This window comes from Rhinoderma darwinii, chromosome 2, assembly GCF_050947455.1.
Source record: "Rhinoderma darwinii isolate aRhiDar2 chromosome 2, aRhiDar2.hap1, whole genome shotgun sequence".
In the NCBI taxonomy this organism is placed as follows: domain Eukaryota; kingdom Metazoa; phylum Chordata; class Amphibia; order Anura; family Rhinodermatidae; genus Rhinoderma; species Rhinoderma darwinii.
In genome coordinates, this window is record NC_134688.1 from 197,017,398 (window position 1) to 197,037,657 (window position 20,260).

Here is a 20,260-nt window from a genome sequence, read left to right on the forward strand (position 1 = left end):
TTGTTTTTTAGCGCTGGGCAATCTAAAATTCTACTACATAGGAGGGACATAGCATTCTATTAATGCCATTTTTTTTCTTTCTCATTCATGTCACATCATAAACTGTCATGGGTTGTGTAATTACACTTCAGTTTCTGAAAAGGCTGTATAAGCCTTTTTGCACTATTATCCCTAAGTAATAATTGGGGTTTGTTTGGGTTTTCTGCATTGTAATGTACTAATAAAGATTTCTATTTTTGCTATCATTTGGGCCTTTGCTGTAGGTTATCCGTTTAATGTATACGTCATAAGCTTTTCATGACCTATCCGTTAAACAGATGCCGTAATAGCCTATGGGTGATGGATGCTTGTGACTGCTGCCATACCGTGTCATTATTTTTGAGTATAAATGGTGAGATGAAGTGAAGCCCCATTAGAGCTTACCTGCTAATTTTTCCTGTCCCAGTCTAGCAAATTACTACCTGTGTGAAAATCCTGAACATTTTGTATTGATTTTTCTTTTTCTGTAGGACAAAATCTTAATATAACATGTAAGGCTTCAGTTGTTGCAAAAAGGTTTTCAAATATCTACTGGATAAGAACAAACAAGAGTAACATAGAAGATCTTGACGACATTTTGGATACATGCACTTCAAATATGACAAAAACTTGCAAAACAGAAATGTAAGTACTTATTTCTATTGTATATGAATTTTTGTTACAATGTGCATAAAAATACACATTCAAAGGAAACAGTTTGAATATTGTCCAGGCTTACTGTCATCATGGGTTATATTTGAAAGGAACCATGACAGATATAATGGATCCGTCTTAAGCCATTTTGCAACAACTTAGATCCCATTGGCTCAGAGTCATAGTGGATCTGTACGTTTCCCTATTTTTATTGAGAATTGGAATTAACAGTCTCTATGAGTTTGTCCCCACTCTCCTGCACTGTGCAGAAAATGTATTCTGTCCTCTGCTCACAGTGGCTAATAAAGATATTATTGTCTCATTAACATTACTAGCGGTTATACTCATGCACCGGAAATGTGGATTCTCTAAGCCGTAATCCTTTTGCCGCTGGCTAGATTGGGGTGCGGAGTCTAAAGGATTCCCTGGTTTTGACCCTTAATCCCCAAAAGAAGGTAGGGGCTTTGCTGCAGAAAGATCCTAAGGTCGCGGTCCCCAGAATATTCATGGATTAGCAGCAGTAGCACTGATGCAGAAGTAGTGTAGTCAGGATCGTAGCCAAGCGTCATCACCAGGAGGGCAGTCAGAATGCGTCAGGCCAGAGGACGAGACAAAAGTGTAGTCAGAAGCCTAGCCAAGGGTCAGAGCCAGAAGTGAAACAACAAGTACCGTACCAAACAGACAACCCAAAGAACAAGGAAGGAGCGAGGTCAAGAACAAAGCCTAGGTCAGGATTAGAATCAAACACAGCAGTCCATATTAATGCACAGGAATAAGAGCGAGGAAAGAAGTAAACCTTTATTGCCAGGCAATGCTCGGTAAGACCATTAACCTTTAAATAGGCTGCCAGGCCTGACGTAATCTCTGGGCGCTGGTTGGCAACCCGATGCCGCTATGCAGCCAAAGCCGGGGAGTCACAGCCAAAACCATCTGGGCCGCAGCAGAAGACAGATATTATCGGCAGCAGTGGTGGCTACTTTCCGGGACGCAGCGCTGGAACTGGGCGAGCCGAATAACACTAGATTTACTATTGAGGTCCTAAAGGACATCTTCGTTACTAGAAAATTTGGGACAAGGCCACAAGAGACTATGAGATAGCACTAGAAATTCGGGACTATACTGCTTGATCTGGGACATTTGGAAGGCCAGCATTTGCAGTCAGATATTCTACTGGAGTGAGTAGTTTAAAAGCTTGCCTTATATGTAATGTATTAATGTTTGCTCTCAGTTTTATACATTTTTCTGCCTTATCTCTAAACACTTGCCATTTACTGGATGCAATTTAAAGGTCTGGCGAATGGAAGTGAATATGGATAAGCCCTGGGTACGCCAATTATGCACAACGTGTCTCAATGTGCACTACTTTCCTTTTACACTGCTAGCACAGGTTGTACAGGTGGTGGGACCTTATATTAACTGTTTAGTAATACAAGGGATTAAAAAATGTTCATGTGGAAAGTAAACCAGTTACAAAAATTTTAATTGATGTTGAAATTTGGAAAACATGTTTTATTAACATCACAAATTTATGTATTGCCAATATTTATATTTCAAGACCATTCGCAGATTCGATTCTAAGTACTGAACTGCACTTAATAAATATAAGTGGCGATGACATCATGTATCCATATAAATGCATACTGAACAGTGCAAAAGGTAGCGACTGCAGACTATTTGTTCTGAAATTGAAAGGTAAGACATTAAATTTTATCAAGTCCATGTCTGTCATAAAGAGGTGCTGCAATTTGTATTTAATATTCCCCTTTTAGGAAAAAAACAACCAGAGGTATAACATGCTCCTGGGCCCCAATGAAAAATCTGTAACAGCCTCCCCACCAACTATGTGCAATTTATATTATGTGTATGCGTATTATGTGTATATTATTTATAATACTGGTCTTCTTATGCGGCAGAGGGGTCCCTGGACCACTCAAACACCAGGGCCTGGGTGCGACTGCATCCTCTGGACTTTATAGCTACACCCCTAAAGACAAGATAGATAAGTACATTTGTCGAGGTAATGAAATGGGGATTATACGTTCGTTTAATTTTGAATGTTCAAAGTAGAACCTTTACATCTAATATAACTTCACTTTCACAATGACATAATCTCCCCCTTCCCTGAACAATATTCTATTTAATGACATATTTATTGGTATATGACCTTTTGCTACATTTTCCCCAAAAGTTCAATAACCAGACAGTCCCATCAGAAATGAAAGATATCAGTTTCTTTTATTTTGCATTGCTGCCATTTATAAACAATTATATTTGGCATTTTTGGTAGAGCCTGCGGTGTTATATATGTTATATGTAAGCTTTTACAACGCCAAAGTTTGTTACATAACTTTTATTGATTTATCTTATTTCGTGACTTTTTTCTATGGTCATGCTTTTTACTTGTGTTACCCATTTCCCAGCTCATCTTGATGAATCTCAATTCTTGGTGTAAGTCGTTTGCCCAAAGTATTAAGAGACAGAGTTTCTTTTTGGGCTTTATGTAAAGTAATTTTTCTTTTATCATTGCTAGAATATATGTTTTTTAATAATCCAATATAATGTCTGACTTGCAAAAAGGTGAAGCTATTATTTACAAAGCTCGGGTATTTTAACCAGTTCAGGACCGGGCTATTTTGCGCCTTCAGGACCAGACACCGTTTAGCCATTTTTAGCACGTGTTAGTTAAATGGCTATAACGTTTTTATTTGTTGTGCTAACGACGTGATTTTTGCGATGTTTTTTTCCGTAGACAATGCAGGTTTCATTTTTTTATCGTTTTTATACACACCTTTTTTGCTATTTTAGAATTTTTATTCATAAAGTTTGAAAATAATAGTAAATAAATAAGCTTTTTTACGTTTCAGCTATTATTTTTGGGTAATAACCTATTTTTACCCTAAAATAGACCTTTTATTTGTGATCGTCATTGTCTACCGTAAATTTTAATATATTACATGTCTATATTAGGGTAATTGGGTCAGCACTAGCGTTACAACAATGATTGGCGGGGGGAACGTTTTTTTTGGGGGGTGGGTATTTTATGTGTATTTATTATTTAATTTTCTTTTGCACTTTACTTTATTATTTTTTTATTACTATGGTCTGTCCCCCAAAGGTCAAAAAAGACCTTTGGGGAACTTTATATATTTGTTTTCTTTCTTTTACACCATCTTTTCCACTGTAACTGGAGCTGCACAGCAGCCCCAGTTACAGGGGAAATCAGCCCTCTCATAGTGACGATTGTCACTAATAGGGCTGTGCTGGGTCTTGTAAGACCCAGCAGCAGTCTGCCAGTAACGGCACCCGGCGATCATGTGACCTGTCACATGATCACCGGGAGGAATAGAGACAGCGCCGCTGCTGCTGTCTCTATTCCTATACACAGCATTCATTGAACGCTGTGTAAAAAGACATCGGAGAAGACAGAAACAATGAAAGCTGCTTCTATCCTCTCCTCAGGGTCCCCGGCAGTCACTGACAGCCGGAGACCCGACATTCAGCTGCCCGATCGCGCGGGCAGCAAGTTAAAACCCGAGCCGTAAAAAATCTATGGCTCGGGTTTTAAGGACCCTGACCGCAGGCCGTAAATATACAGCCAGCGGTTGGAAACCAGTTAAGGTGGTGAATTATTCCTGATGTGGATTTAAGATATCTATGATATATTTACATCCTTTCTTTGTTAGATCCCTAAGCCAAGCAGGAGTGTCCCCTTCCAAGAAATAGGGGCCTTGCAAAGGTATTATAGTAAATACATTTGCACTTAATTTGTATTATTTCCTTCTTATACTCTATACATATATGTATAGTTGACCAAATTAACGTGTCTCTTTAATTCAAGGGGTATATATGAGGGGCTTATGGGTTACAATGCTACGGATATAAGTTCTGAATGAATGCAAAGTATAATACTATATATATATATATATATATATATATATATATACAGTCCAAAGGTAGATGAACACAGCACTCCAATGGTTTCCAAGAAATCAGGCCATGTGCTCGTTACCTGGGGTTGAATCAATTCCCCAAAGAGATAGATAAAAGCATAGAACACAGCAACGGCACCAGGACTTCAGAGTAGATGAAAGCAAAAAGTGGATTTTATTCACCTCAATACAGCAACGTTTCGGTTCAACAGGAACCTTTCTCAAGCCATGAGAAAGGCTTGAGAAAGGTTCCTGTTGAACCGAAACGTTGCTGTATTGAGGTGAATAAAATCCACTTTTTGCTTTCATCTACTCTGAAGTCCTGGTGCCGTTGCTGTGTTCTATGCTTTTATATATATATATATATATATATATATATATATATATATATATATATATACATATATATATATATACACTACTGTTCAAAAGTTTGGGGTCACCCAGACAATTTTGTGTTTTTCCATGAAAACTCACACTTACACTACCGTTCAAAAGTTTGGGGTCACCCAGACAATTTTGTGTTTTCCATGAAAACTCACACTTGTATTTATCAAATGAGTTACAAAATGACTAGAAAATATAGTCAAGACATTGACAAGGTTAGAAATAATGATTTTTATTTGAAATAATAATTTTCTCCATCAAACTTTGCTTTCGTCAAAGAATGCTCCATTTGCAGCAATTACAGCATTGCAGACCTTTGGCATTCTAGCTGTTAATTTGCTGAGGTAATCGGGAGAAATTTCACCCCATGCTTCAAGAAGCCCCTCCCACAAGTTGGATTGGCTTGATGGGCACTTCTTGCGTACCATACGGTCAAGCTGCTCCCACTACAGCTCTATGGGGTTGAGATCTGGTGACTGCGCTTGCCACTCCATTACAGATAGAATATCAGCTGCCTTCTTCTTCCCTAAATAGTTCTTGCATAATTTGGAGGTGTGCTTTGGGTCATTGTCCTGTTGTAGGATGAAATTGGCTCCAATCAAGCGCTGTCCACAGGGTATGGCATGGCGTTGCAAAATGGAGTGATAGCCTTCCTTATTCAAAATCCCTTTTACCTTGTACAAATCTCTCACTTTACCAGCACCAAAGCAACCCCAGACCATCACATTACCTCCACCATGCTTGACAGATGGCGTCAGGCACTCTTCCAGCATCTTTTCAGTTGTTCTGCGTCTCACAAATGTTCTTCTGTGTCATCCAAACACCTCAAACTTTCATTCGTCTGTCCATAACACTTTTTTCCAATCTTCCTCTTTTTCCAATCTTCCCCCGTCCAAATGTCTGTGTGATTTTGCCCATATTAATCTTTTCCTTTTATTAGCCAGTCTCAGATATGGCTTTTTCTTTGCCACTCTGCCCTGAAGGCCAGCAACCCGGAGTCGCCGCTTCACTGTAGACGTTGACACTGGCGTTTTGTGGGTACTATTTAATGAAGCTGCCAGTTGAGGACCTGTGAGGCGTCTATTTCTCAAACTAGAGACTCTAATGTACTTGTCTTATTGCTCAGTTGTGCAGCGGGGTCTCCCACTTCTCTTTCCACTCTGGTTAGAGCCTGTTTGTGCTGTCCTCTGAAGGGAGTAGTACACACCGTTGTAGGAAATCTTCCGTTTCTTGGCAATTTCTCGCATGGAATAGCCTTCATTTCTAAGAACAAGAATAGACTGTCGAGTTTCACATGAAAGCTCTCTTTTTCTAGCCATTTTGAGAGTTTAATCGAACCCACAAATGTAATGCTCCAGATTCTCAACTAGCTCAAAGGAAGGTCAGTTTTATAGCTCCTCTAAACAACAAAACTGTTTACAGCGGTGCTAACATAATTGCACAAGGGTTTTCAAGTGCTTTCTAATCCTCCATTAGCCTTCTAACACAGTTAGCAAACACAATGTAACATTAGAACACTGGAGTGATGGTTGCTGGAAATGGGCCTCTATACACCTATGTAGGTATTGCATTAAAAACCAGACGTTTGCAGCTAGAATAGTAATTTAGCACATTAACAATGTATAGAGTGTATTTCTGATTAATTTAATGTTATCTTAATTGAAAAAAACTGTGCTTTTCTGTCAAAAATAAGGAAATTTCTAAGTGACCATAAACTTTTGAACGGTAGTGTATATATATATAAAATCTAAAATGTAATGGAAATTTTCAGTCGCAGTAGAAGACATAATATGAGGAAGATTCGCCAAACCTTCCTTTTCACCTGTTGAAGTATTGGTCATAATCCTCCCTATCCTGTCCCTTTTGAAGGAACGGAACAATTTATTCAAATGTTTTTAATCTGTTTGTTTGATTAAAATGTGTACTATTTAAAGAAGATATAAAGATTACTTTAATAAAGTGACATTGTCCTAGAAAAAAAGTGAAACAGAATGCCACATTGTAATGTCTAATGCGATTTATTATATTCATGGAGATGTATTACATGCATATGACCTTTTTGGATTTGCTGGAAGATGTATTCCTAAATATTGTTACATAGTTCCATAGTTGAAAAAAAATACACATTTCCATCAAGTTCAACCTTTCTTAATTAATTACATGTAATTCATTGCTAGAATGATTATAACCCTCAATGCCATTCGTCAGTGAATAAACATCTAGCCCTTTTTCTAAATGCGGACATATTATCTGCCGTTACTACCTCTCGGGGTAGGGCATTTCTTATTTTGACTACTCTAACTGTAAAGATGTCTGATGTCTGAAACGTCTGTCTGCCACAAACAATGCATGTAATCTGGTCCTTTGTAAGGTCCTTGGAAAGAACAGATAATGTGCTAGTTCTCTGTATTGTCCACACATAGGCGGGATTCACACGACAGGGTTTCCCGGCCGGGTGCCGGCCGTTCATAAATCGGCCGGCACCCGGCTGCATTAGGAATAATAGACCCCTAATGGGGCTATTCACACGACCGATTTTTTGACGGCCGGGAAAACCGGCCGTCAAAAAATAGGACATGCTCTATTTTCGGCCGAGTGCCCGGCCGCCCGGCTCCCATAGAAGTCTATGGGGCCGGGTAATACCCGGCCATCACCGGAATGTGTCCCGAGTGATGGCCGGGTCTACCGTCGCTCGCGCACTCTCTCTCCTCCTCCTCACAGTGCAGAGTGCATGTGAGGAGGAGGAGGAGGGTCTTTTATTGCTCACTGTAGGAGTCGGAATCCCCAATCCCTGGCCGGGGATTGGGGATTCCGCTACAGGAGAAGTGCGTGACTACACTGTCCAGATATGGACACAGCGAAGTCACGCACTTCTGCAGCGGAATCCCCGACTCTATGGCCGGGGATGCCGCTACAGGAGAAGTGCATGACTACACTGTCCATATATGGACACAGCAAAGTCACGTACTTCTGCAGCGGAATCCCCGACTCTATGGCCGGGGATTCCGCTACAGGAGAAGTGAGTGACTACACTGTCCATATATGGACACAGCGAAGTCACGCACTTCTGCAGCGGAATCCCCGACTCTATGGCCGGGGATGCCGCTACAGGAGAAGTGCATGACTACACTGTCCATATATGGACACAGCAAAGTCACGTACTTCTGCAGCGGAATCCCCGACTCTATGGCCGGGGATTCCGCTACAGGAGAAGTGAGTGACTACACTGTCCATATATGGACACAGCGAAGTCACGCACTTCTGCAGCGGAATCCCCGACTCTATGGCCGGGGATGCCGCTACAGGAGAAGTGCATGACTACACTGTCCATATATGGACACAGCAAAGTCACGTACTTCTGCAGCGGAATCCCTGACTCTATGGCCGGGGATTCCGCTACAGGAGAAGTGAGTGACTACACTGTCCATATATGGACACAGCGAAGTCACGCACTACTGCAGCGGAATCCCTGACTCTATGGCCGGGGATGCCGCTACAGGAGAAGTGCATGACTACACTGTCCATATATGGACACAGCAAAGTCACGTACTTCTGCAGCGGAATCCCCGACTCTATGGCCGGGGATTCCGCTACAGGAGAAGTGAGTGACTACACTGTCCATATATGGACACAGTGACGTCACTCACTTCTGAAGCGGAATTCCCGACCTGTGGCAGGGAATTCCTCTTCAGGAGAAGTCAGTGACTACACTGGCCATATATGGACATTGAAGTCAGTGACTTCTCCTGGAAGGGGGGGGGGATGGGTGCAACCTACAGGGGGCTGTGTGGGATCACCTACAGGGGACTTGGTGGCATCACCTACAGGGGGCTGGGTGGCATCACCTACAGGGGGCAGGGTGGAATCAACTACAGGGGGCAGGGTGGCATCACCTACAGGGGGCAGGGTGGGTGGCATCACCTACAGGGGGCTGGTGGGTGGCATCACCTACAGGGGCAGGGTGGCATCACCTACAGGGGGCAGGGTGGCATCGCCTACAGGGGGCTGGGTGGCATTACCTACAGGGAGCTGGGTGGCATTACCTACAGGGGACAGGGTGGCATCACCAACAGGGGGCTGTGTGGCATCACCTACAGGGGGCTGGGTGGCATTACCTACAGGGGGCTGGGTGGCATTACCTACAGGGTGCTGGGTGGCATTACCTACAGGGGGCAGGGTGGCATCACCAACAGGGGGCTGTGTGGCATCACCTATAGGGGGCTGGGTGGCATTACCTGCAGGGGGCTGGGTGGCATTACCTACAGGGGGCTGTGTGGCATCACCAACAGGGGGCTGGGTGGCATTACCTACCAGGGGGGCTGTGGATTATCTACAAAGGGCTGTGTGTGGCAACAAATTTAAATGAAATTCATCCGATTTTAAAATGGACAGGGAAAAAAACGGATGCAAATCGGGTCCAAATCGGCCGGTAAAAACGGCAACTCGGCCCGGAACGGAATCGGAACGGATGCAAATCGGATGCAAACCGGCCGGGAAAATCGGCCAAAACGGCCGATTTTCCCGGCCGACACTCGGACCCTGTCGTGTGAATGAGGCCATATACTTATACATGTTAATAAAATCATCTCTGAGGCATTTTTTGTCCAAGACAAACAAGCCCAATTTTTCTAGCCTTTGATTATAAGCGACACCTCCCATCCCATTTAATAATCTAGTCGCCCGCCTTTGAATCCTCTCCAGTTCTCCTATATCCTTTTTACAATTTGGATATTCAAGATGTGGCTTTACAAGGGATCTATAGAGGGGTAATATTACATTTAACTCACAGGTTTATATCTATGTTTTTATACATCCTAAAATCCTATTTGCTTTTGCAGCTTATGCCTGACATTGAGTACTGCTGACTGGCTTATTTGTAACCAGAATACCCATGTCCTTCTCTTTTCCGTTGTTCCCAGTTTTATTCCATTGAATGTATATGCATTAATACTATTATTACGTCCCAAGTGCATTACTTTACATTTATCGACATTACATTTTATCTGCCATGTTTTTGCCCTTACTGCCAGCTTATCTAGGTCTTTCTGTAATATTTTATAATCAAGCTGAATTTTAAGTATCTTATAAAGTTTTTTTTATTGTTAGCAAAAACTGACACCTTACTATCAATCCAATCCATTGATAAAGAGATTATAAGGAATAGGGCCTAATACAGATACTTGTGGTACTCCACTTCTGACTTCAGCCCATTTTGAGTAAGTACCATTTATAACAATTCTTTGATTTCTGTCCCTTAACCAATTCTTTACCCATGTGCATACATGGTCCCCCAGCCCCTGCCTCTGTAGCTTCAGAACAAGACTGTTGTGTGGAACAGTATCAAATGCTTTTACAAAATCAAAATATATCACATCAGTCGCACTTACCAACATACAGATTTGCACTTAACTTCTCATAGAGACTGAGCATGTTGGTTAGGCACGACCTGTTTTTCATGAATACATGCTGGTTATCAGTAAATAGTTATTCACAGTTATATACTTTTGCAGTTCATCTCTTTAAATACCTTCAAATACTGTATTTTACATACCATACCACAGATGTCAAACTTACTGGATGGTAGTTACTTGGTTCCACCTCCTTACCTTTCTTAAATATTGGTACACCATCAGCCGTCCTCCTATCCTGTGGCCCTGATCCTGTAACAAGAGAATCTAAGAAGATGAGATACAATGGTCTGTCCATTACTGAGCTCAATTTCGTTGATACCCGTGGATGAATGCCGTCTGGGCCGGGGGCTTTATCAATATTTAATTAGCTCAGATGCAGCTTTACTTCCTCCTGTGTCAAGTAGGTAATATTGGGTGGAGAACCTTTATTACTGTCCCCCTGAATATCTGGGACTGGCAGCTCATCAGTTAACACCGAGCAAAAGTACATGTTTAATATCTCAGCCCTCCCTTTATCCTCTACAATTATATTCCTATGGTCATCTTTAATAGGGCCAATATTATCATATTTCTTCCTTTTGGCACTTATTTAGTATTTTGTAAACCTGGAATGCTTTTTTTATAAACTCTCTGTACTCTCAGCAGAGGCTTAGCTAGGTTCTACAGCACCAGGGGCAAAGATTCATTTTGGCGCCACCCCCCCCCCCCACATCCTCTTTCCTGACATTTCCTTCGCCAGGTTTGCTTTCTCTACCAATCAATGAGATGTGGTTTTTTTTTCATCTTTTTTTTTTTTTTTTTTTTTAATGTAGCTCGAGCATAAAACTATTTGTACATTTTACAAGCAATATAGTTATATAAGGGAGTTAACATAACAATACATTAAATAAAAGAAATAAAGAGGTCAGTGCTGGACTGAAACAGATTGTATAACTGAGGCTAAACAGGGATTTACACTGGGAGATTATCGTGCAGACGAGCGTTCATATAATGCTCATTGCCGATAACTGCCCTGTGTGATCAGGGCAGCGATCAGCAGATGAACGAGCAAACACTCGATCATCTGCTGATCATATAGTTTAAAAAAAAGTTAAATATTATCGTTGTCGGCATCACATCTGACGACATAATAATAATGTATGGGGATGAGCGATCGGAGTAATGGCCGGTCGTCCCCATTCATAGCTCCATGTGACAGGAGCAAACGAGTGTAAAAGGCCCTTAATGAGACTATATGGTGACATAATGAACAGCCTCCTCTTGTAGATAGTGTCCCACACAGCTCACTGTAGATAGTGCCACAACCCCCCCTGTAGTTTATTGCCTCACAGCCCCCTGTAGATAGTGCCACACACTCCCCTGTAAATAGTGCCACACACACCCGCCTGTAGATAGCACTACACCCCCTCCTCCCTGTACATAGCGCCATTGTGTCTACCTAGAGGAGCCTCTGATGTCACTGTCCATATTTACGGATAGTAAAGTCAGGAGCTTCTCCATAAGCGGAATCCCCGCGAAGAGTGCCAGCAACGCTTTGGCCGGGGATTCCTCCATACCTCCCAACTTTTAAGTGGCACAAAGAGGGACAACCGATGCGGCATGCATAGCAACACAGTATAATGCCCTCAAGCTGCCCTCACAAGGCATAATGCCCTCTAGATGCCACCATACAGTATAATGACCCCATAGCTGCCACAATACAGTATAATGCCCCCATAGATGTATCCATACAGTATAAAGCCCACACAGATGCCCCATACAGTATAATGCCCACACAAATGCCCTCATACAGTATATATAATGCACCCATAGCTGCCCCCATACAGTATAATGCCGTCTTAGATGCCCAATACAGTAAAATTCCCCATAACTGCCCATACAGTATAGATGCCCCTAATGCCAGTGCCCATGTAGGTAATGCCACAGTACCCATATAGATAGTCCCAGTGTCTCCTGTACATAGTGCCCCTATATAGTGCCACAGCGCCCATGTAGATAGTGCCATACCCCCTTGAAGATAGCACCACCGTCCCTGTAGATAGCGCTACCCCCACCCCCCTGTAGATAGCGCCATTGGGACTCCCTTTAGGAGCGGATACCCCAGCCAGAGTATAGGCTGGGGATTCCGCTCCTAGATGCTACTGTTCATATATGGACAGTGATGTCACTGTCCATATATGGACAGTAACGTCAGAGGTTACTCCTGGAGCGGAACCCCCTGCCATATCGTCGGCAACGGGGATTCCACTTTAGAGGAGCCACTGACGTCACTGTCCATATATGGACCGTGATGTCAGTGGCTCCTCTGACAGCAAACATTCCATAAAAAAATGCATGAACCATTCTACAAAAAAATTATTTCGTTTTTTTAGATGCGTTTTTTTTTACAAAACAAGTGTGCGTGAAGTAAGCCTTACAGAAGTTCTGCAAGGAAGAGCGTGCCAGCTCTATAAAACAGGAAGGTGAGAGACTAAAACCATATAGTAGGAAACATTTGTTTTAAGTATTTATGCTAATGGTGGTGAAATCAGTTGAAAGAGCAGTGGTTTTCACATAAGTGATATTGGTGTTGTGTAACTTTGTTCCTTAAAGAGGCTCTGTCACCAGATTTTGCAACCCCTATCTGCTATTGCAGCAGATAGGCGCTGCAATGTAGATTACAGTAACGTTTTTATTTTTAAAAAACGAGCATTTTTGGCCAAGTTATGACCATTTTTGTAGTTATGCAAATGAGGCTTGCAAAAGTCCAAGTGGGTGTGTTTAAAAGTAAAAGTCCAAGTGGGCGTGTATTATGTGCGTACATCGGGGCGTTTTTAATACTTTCACTAGCTGGGCGCTCTGAAGAGAAGTAACATCCTCTTCTCTTCAGAACGCCCAGCTTCTGACAGTGCAGATCTGTGACGTCACTCACAGGTCCTGCATCGTGACGGCCACATCGGCACCAGAGGCTACAGTTGATTCTGCAGCAGCATCAGCGTTTGCAGGTAAGATCGACTTACCTGCAAACGCTGATGCTGCTGCAGAATCAACTGTAGCCTCTGGTGCCGATGTGGCCGTCACGATGCAGGACCTGTGAGTGACGTCACAGATCTGCACTGTCAGAAGCTGGGCGTTCTGAAGAGAAGAGGATGTTACTTCTCTTCAGAGCGCCCAGCTAGTGAAAGTATTAAAAACGCCCCGATGTACGCACATAATACACGCCAACTTGGACTTTTACTTTTAAACACACCCACTTGGACTTTTGCAAGCCTCATTTGCATAACTACAAAAATGGTCATAACTTGGCCAAAAATGCTCGTTTTTTAAAAATAAAAACGTTACTGTAATCTACATTGCAGCGCCTATCTGCTGCAATAGCAGATAGGGGTTGCAAAATCTGGTGACAGAGCCTCTTTAACTTTTTGCTGCCAGGTGTTTCTGGATATTTTTTTCCTCTGGTAGCCAGGACAATTTTCACACTTTTGACATATACATATAAAACTGCAATTATATATATATATATATATATATATATATATATATATATATATATATATATATATATATATATATATATATGTATATATACACAGTATATATAAATATATATATATATATATATATATATATATATATATTTATATATATATATATATATATACACACACAGTATATATACATATATATATATATATATATATATATAGACTAAACACCCATGCCCATATATTTTCTGAAAATAGACATCTAGATCTGACCCAAGCAAAAAATGTGAAGCACAATAAAAATTCAAAATGTTCATAGTTCATATGTCTTCATACAGAGTTCATCACTTATGTCTGTGTCTACATGAAAATATCTTCACAAAATCAAGTTTTGGTTTTAAAGGTTATGTACACCTTTGAGGGGCATTTTTTTCTAAACCGTTTAGTGTGTGTGGTGTAACTTTATAACTAGTCTTTATTAAAAAAAAATTTACTTTTTGAGGTAAAGCTGCTTTGTATTCTCTATACAGAGCATCTGTATCTTTCATTTTAACCTGAATCTGCAGTCCCGCGGATCTGTGGGTTCAGTGACGGTGGGTCCTGCGTGTATATAACACTTAGGAGCCACCTGTAATCATTCACATCTAAGTTATGAACTTAGGGTGTGTTCACATCAGCATTCGGTTTCCAATGATCGGTGCCATCAAATCTTTCAATCGGAGGAACCCATTAATGGAAAGGCAAACGGAAACCATAGCTTTCATTTGCATTACCATTGATTTTATGGTAATGCTGCCGTTGCAAATGGTTTCTGTTTGTTTCCGTTCCATAGGGTTTCCGTTCTTTTGCAGAATCAATAGCGCAGTTGACTGCGCTATTAGCAATTGTTGGTGTTTTTCCACAGGGGAGTCGCAACAATTCCACCTGCAAAAAATGCAACTCTTATAAAATTCTTATACTTACCCAGACGTCTGTGTTTCTTCTTCCAGGCTGGCCTCCTGGGATGATGTCACAGGTCGTAGCGGTGGTTACATGAGGTGAAACGTCATCCCAGGAGGCTGGTCTGGATGACGTCAGACGGCCAGCCTCCTGGGGTGACGTGTCATCCCATATGACTGCTGCTGCAGCCAATCACAGGCTAAATGCTGCAGTTTTCCGCAGCCGACATTTCGGGTGAAAAACTGCACCACAGTTTGGTGCAGTTTTTCACCAGGAATTTCCTGTTTGTGCACAGGGCGGATACGCTGCGTGAATTTATGTTGACATCATTTTTTTAGGGACCAGTTCAGTTCTGAAGTGTTTTTGAGGGCCCTATATATTAGTAACCCCCCATAAATCACCCCATTTTAAAAACGGAACCCCTCAAAGTATTCAAAACAGCATTTAGAAAGTTTCTTAACCCTTTAGGTGCTCCACAAGAATTAAAGCAAAGTGGAGGTGAAATTTACAAATTAATTTTTTTTTGCAGAAAATCCATTTTTCTTACAGAAGGTTTTACAAGAGAAACACAACTCAATATTTATTGCATGGATTCTGGAGTTTTTATAAATATCCCACATGTGACCCTACTGTACTAATGGACTGAAGCACCGGCCTCAGAGGCAAAAGAGCACCTAATAGATTTTGGGGTCTCCTTTTTATTATAATATATTTCAGGCACCATGTCAGGTTTGAAGAGGTATTTTGGTGCCAAAACAGTGGAAAACCCCCAAAAAGACACAATTTCGCAAGCTACACCCCTCAAGAAATTTATAGACGGGTATAATGAGCATTTTGACCCCACAGGTTTTTGCTGAATTTAGTGGAATTAGGTTGTGAATATGAAAATCTAAATATTTTCCAATAAAATATAGGTTTAGCTACATTTTTTTCATTTTCACAAGGTCTAAATGAGAAAAAGCATCCCAACATTTGTAAAGCAATTTCTCCAGAGTACGGCTATACCCCATATGTTGTCAGAAATGGCTGTTTGGACACACGGCAGGGCTCAGAAGGGAAGGAGTGCCATTTGGCTTTTGGAGCTCAAATTTTGCTGGAATGGTTTGCAGAGGCCATGTCGCATCTGCAAAGCCCCTGAGGGGACAAAACAGTAGAAACACCTAAAAAATGACCCCATTTAGGAAACTTCACTCCTCAAGGACTAAAGGAGAAACAGCATTACAACATTTGTAAAGCAAATTCTCCTGAGCATGGCAATACCCCTTATGTGGTTATAAACTGCTATTTGGACACACGGGCTCAGAATGGGAGGAGCGCTCGCTACTTGGCATTCAGATGTTGCTGGATTGGTGTTCGGGTGCCATGTTGCATTTGCAAAGCCCGTGAGGGACCAAAACAGTGGAAAACCCCAAAAGTGACCCCATTTCGGATACTACACCCCTCAAGGAACTTATCTAAGGGTATAGTTAGCATTTTGACCCCATAGTGTTTTTTGCTGAATTTATTATAATTAGGCGGTATTTGCTGGTATTTCAATTTTAAAAATGGAGGCATTTGGAAGTTATCAAAAGCAAGTCAGAGTATAGTAAAAGGGTACATAATTAATTTAATTAATAATCCATAAATGAGTGGTATGCCTTTATGCACAGGCTAGGTTTTTCGGGGCAGGTGTCGCACTCATAAGTGGTGTCCTTTTTTATCCCCTTTTTGGAGCACATTGCACCTTTTTGGGATCTTCTTTTCTTTCCAGTTTGGGGAATTGTAGCGGGAAAGTGTTACCCTGGTACAATACGGTCACTCTAGTTTTCAGCAGATGTGCTTAGGCCCTCCCCTTGCTGGTTTTCAAACACAAGTGCCTTGATAATCACCTCTTGAAAATTAAGAAATAACCCTGTCCGACTCGCACAATCGAATAGCACGTAAGCGTTATACAATGCCATCTGTACAATGTGCACGGCCACTTTTTTGTACCACACCCTTGTTTTTCGCATGGCACTATACGGCTTCAGCACTTGATATGAGAGATCAACCCCTTCCATGTACTTATTATAACCCACGATTCAATCTAACTTGGAGGTCATTGTAGTGCTACATCAGGGGCAGGGGTGCTGCCATCACTTTGTATTATGGTCAAGAGAAGCACATCCCTCTTGTCCTTATACTTAACAAACAACATGTTCTCGCTGCATACTGCCCTGCTCTTACCCCTTTTGACATGTTGGTGAAGCTGTGTTTTAGGGATTCCTCTGGTTTTTGCGCATGGTGACGCATGCTTCAGTATTTCTGGTGGAGAGGCACTTAAAAAGTGGGATGCTGGTACAGAAGTTGTCCACGTAACGGTGGTAGCCCTGGTCTAGCAGTGGGTACATTAAAACCCACACTATTTTCCAGCTAACTCCCAGGACGGCGGGGGGGGGGGGGCATTCTGGGAGTTCAAACCTGTTGGTGTACCCTAAGCTACTGTCGCTCAGCTTGTACATTTTAATTCCATACCTCACCCTCTTAATCGGAAGGTATTGGCGGAATTTTAGCCTCCCCTTAATATGTACAAGGGACTCGTCTATTGCAAAGTTCTTTTCAGTGGTGTAAGCTTGTTAAAATTTGGAGCAGAAATGATTAATGACTGGCCTAATTTTGAATAAGCTGTCATATGTGGGGACAATATGGGGTGGGCATTGTGCATTATCATTATAATGCAGAAATTTAAAAATAGCTTCAAAGCGTGTCCTGGTCATGGGCATGCGATAACTTGGGATGTTGTACAATATATCTCTACTCCAGTATTGCCTGATCTGCGGCTTCTTTACTAGCCCCATATGCAGCTCAAGGCCCCAACATTTTTGCATCTCCACTGCTTCTACAGGGCTCCACTTGATGGATCTAACATATGATAACATGGGGTTCTGGGCAATAAATTACTGTGCATGTAAATTGGTCTTGGCCACCATCAGTCCCTCAGAAATTGATGGCCTATCCTCAGATAGGCCATCAATAGCTGCTGAGTCGGTGTCCAACTCCCGGGACCCCGCCGATCAGCTGTTTTGAAGGGGGTGCAGCACTCATACGAGCGCTGTTTCTCCTTCATTTCTACTTGCACACTGTGAATAATCGACACACCTTTAGCGGCGATTCACAGGTATTGCAGCCTTCTTCTCCCATTGGCATACGCCATTCACATCGGCGTATGCTTCCTCTGCTGAATAGACTGGGACATTTTTATTAGGGGGGTTTGTACTGCTTGAACATGTGTAATACTGAATTTATTTTTGCACAGGTGGTTGGGTGTGTTGTTCTTTTACACGTGCATATCAAAATTGCTGCAGAAAAAAGAAGAAAAGTTTAAACGGCCCAGGCACCTTCCCGTACGCAAACGGCCCATAATTACGGGCGTTTTTACGGTCGTGTGCATGGGGCCTAAGTCTGTAAAGCTATGATACCACTGACACTAAATGTAACACTATATTTTAGAAAAAGCTGTAGTATAAGAAATATTCTACAGTAAATTTACACTAACTTTAGAAAAATTGTATAGCTAAAACTTCCTAAAATGCTGTTATTTTTTTTAATTATAAAACGGATGCCAACCTATACATCTGCAAATTCTAACGCCCTGTATATAAAAAGGCCCCAAATAAACCTGCATCAGCATATTACCACTGAAGCTGATTATAGACTTAGCACTCAGTGGCCACAGGGCCCACACAGAAAGATGGTGCAATAAAAATGGGCCAAAAATAAACCTGACTCTCTGAGAGGGCAGCGGCGCCACTGAAACCAGCCCCTCCTGCACTATAATTGTACCTGCATCTATAGGATACAATTACAGGCATAAGCAATAAATGGCCGGGTACGTTCCGTGCCCGGCCATTCAGAGCATTTCAACGACTGAAGCGGCGCGATTACCTCTTTGCGCTGCTTGCATCGTTGAAAGGCGCTGATTGACAGGGCAAGCCATTCTGCCCTGTCAATCAGCACCTTTCAACGACGCAAGTGGGGCGATGATGTCATCGCGACGCTTGCTTTGTTCAACCCCAGCAGACCTGCTCAGAAGAGAGCAGGTCTGCATTGCCACCGGACGGCATGGGAATGGGATTAAGGTGAGTATGTAAATTTTTTTTATCCTAATAAAAATGTGAGTGCCATTATCTACAGAGGGGTTCTCTATCTATAGTTGTCTTCTCTTTCTACAGGGGCGGCTATATACAGGGGTGGGCTATATGTGGAGCACTATAGGGGGAGCTATATGTGAGGCACTATATACAGGTGTGGGCTATATGTGGAATGCTATTTTTAGGAGGAGATACAGTGAAGGAAATAAGTATTTGACCCCTTGCTGATTTTGTAAGTTTGCCCACTGTCAAATACATGAACAGTCTAGAATTTTTAGGCTAGGTTAATTTTACCAGTGAGAGATAGATTATATAAAAAAATTAAAAAAATATCACATTGTCAAAATTATATATATTTATTTGCATTGTGCACAGAGAAATAAGTATTTGATCCCTTTGGCAAACAAGACTTAATACTTGGTGGCAAAACCCTTGTTGGCAAGCACAGCAGTCAGACATTTTTAGTAGTTGATGATGAGGTTTGCACACATGTTAGATTGAGTTTTGACCCACTCCTCTTTGCAGATCATCTGTAAATCATTAAGATTTCGAGGCTGTCACTTGGCAACTCGGATCTTCAGCTCCCTCCATAAGTTTTCGATGGGATTAAGGTCTGGAGACTGGCTAGGCCACTCCATGACCTTAATGTGCTTCTCTTTGAGCCACTCCTTTGTTGCCTTGGCTTTATGTTTCGGGTAATTGTCGTGCTGGAAGACCCAGCCACGAGCCATTTTTAATGTCCTGGTGGAGGGAAGGAGGTTGTCACTCAGGATTTGACGGTACATGGCTCCATCCATTCTCCCATTGATGCAGTGAAGTAGTCCGGTGCCCTTAGCAGAGAAACACCCCCAAAACATAATGTTTCCACCTCCATGCTTGACAGTGGGGACGGTGTTGTTTGGGTCATAGGCAGCATTTCTCTTCCTCCAAAAACGGCGAGTTGAGTTAATGCCAAAGAGCTCAATTTTAGTCTCATCTGACCACAGCACCTTCTCCCAATCACTCTCAGAATCATCCAGATGTTCATTTGCAAACTTCAGACGGGCCTGTACATGTGCCTTCTTGAGCAGGGGGACCTTGCGGGCACTGCAGGATTTTAATCCATTACGGCGTAATGTGTTACCAATGGTTTTCTTGGTGACTGTGGTCCCAGCTGCCTTGAGATCATTAACAAGTTCCCCCCGTGTAGTTTTCGGCTGAGCTCTCACCTTCCTCAGGATCAAGGATACCCCACGAGGTGAGATTTTGCATGGAGCCCCAGATCGATGTCGATTGACAGTCATTTTGTAGGTCTTCCATTTTCTTACTATTGCACCAACAGTTGTCTCCTTCTCACCCAGCATCTTACT

General features: G+C 42.1%; 1 protein-coding gene across 1 annotated transcript in view; it reads left to right on the plus strand.

Moving 5' to 3' along the window:
• IL18R1 (interleukin 18 receptor 1) overlaps nucleotides 1-20,260 on the plus strand; it is a 94,417-nt gene that overhangs the window by 53,411 nt on the left and 20,746 nt on the right. The window contains exons 7-9 of the mRNA XM_075851115.1: nucleotides 510-663; nucleotides 1,327-1,337; nucleotides 2,239-2,364. Of these exons, the coding sequence (XP_075707230.1) occupies nucleotides 510-663; nucleotides 1,327-1,337; nucleotides 2,239-2,364 (291 nt within the window). The remainder of the gene's footprint in view (nucleotides 1-509; nucleotides 664-1,326; nucleotides 1,338-2,238; nucleotides 2,365-20,260) is intronic.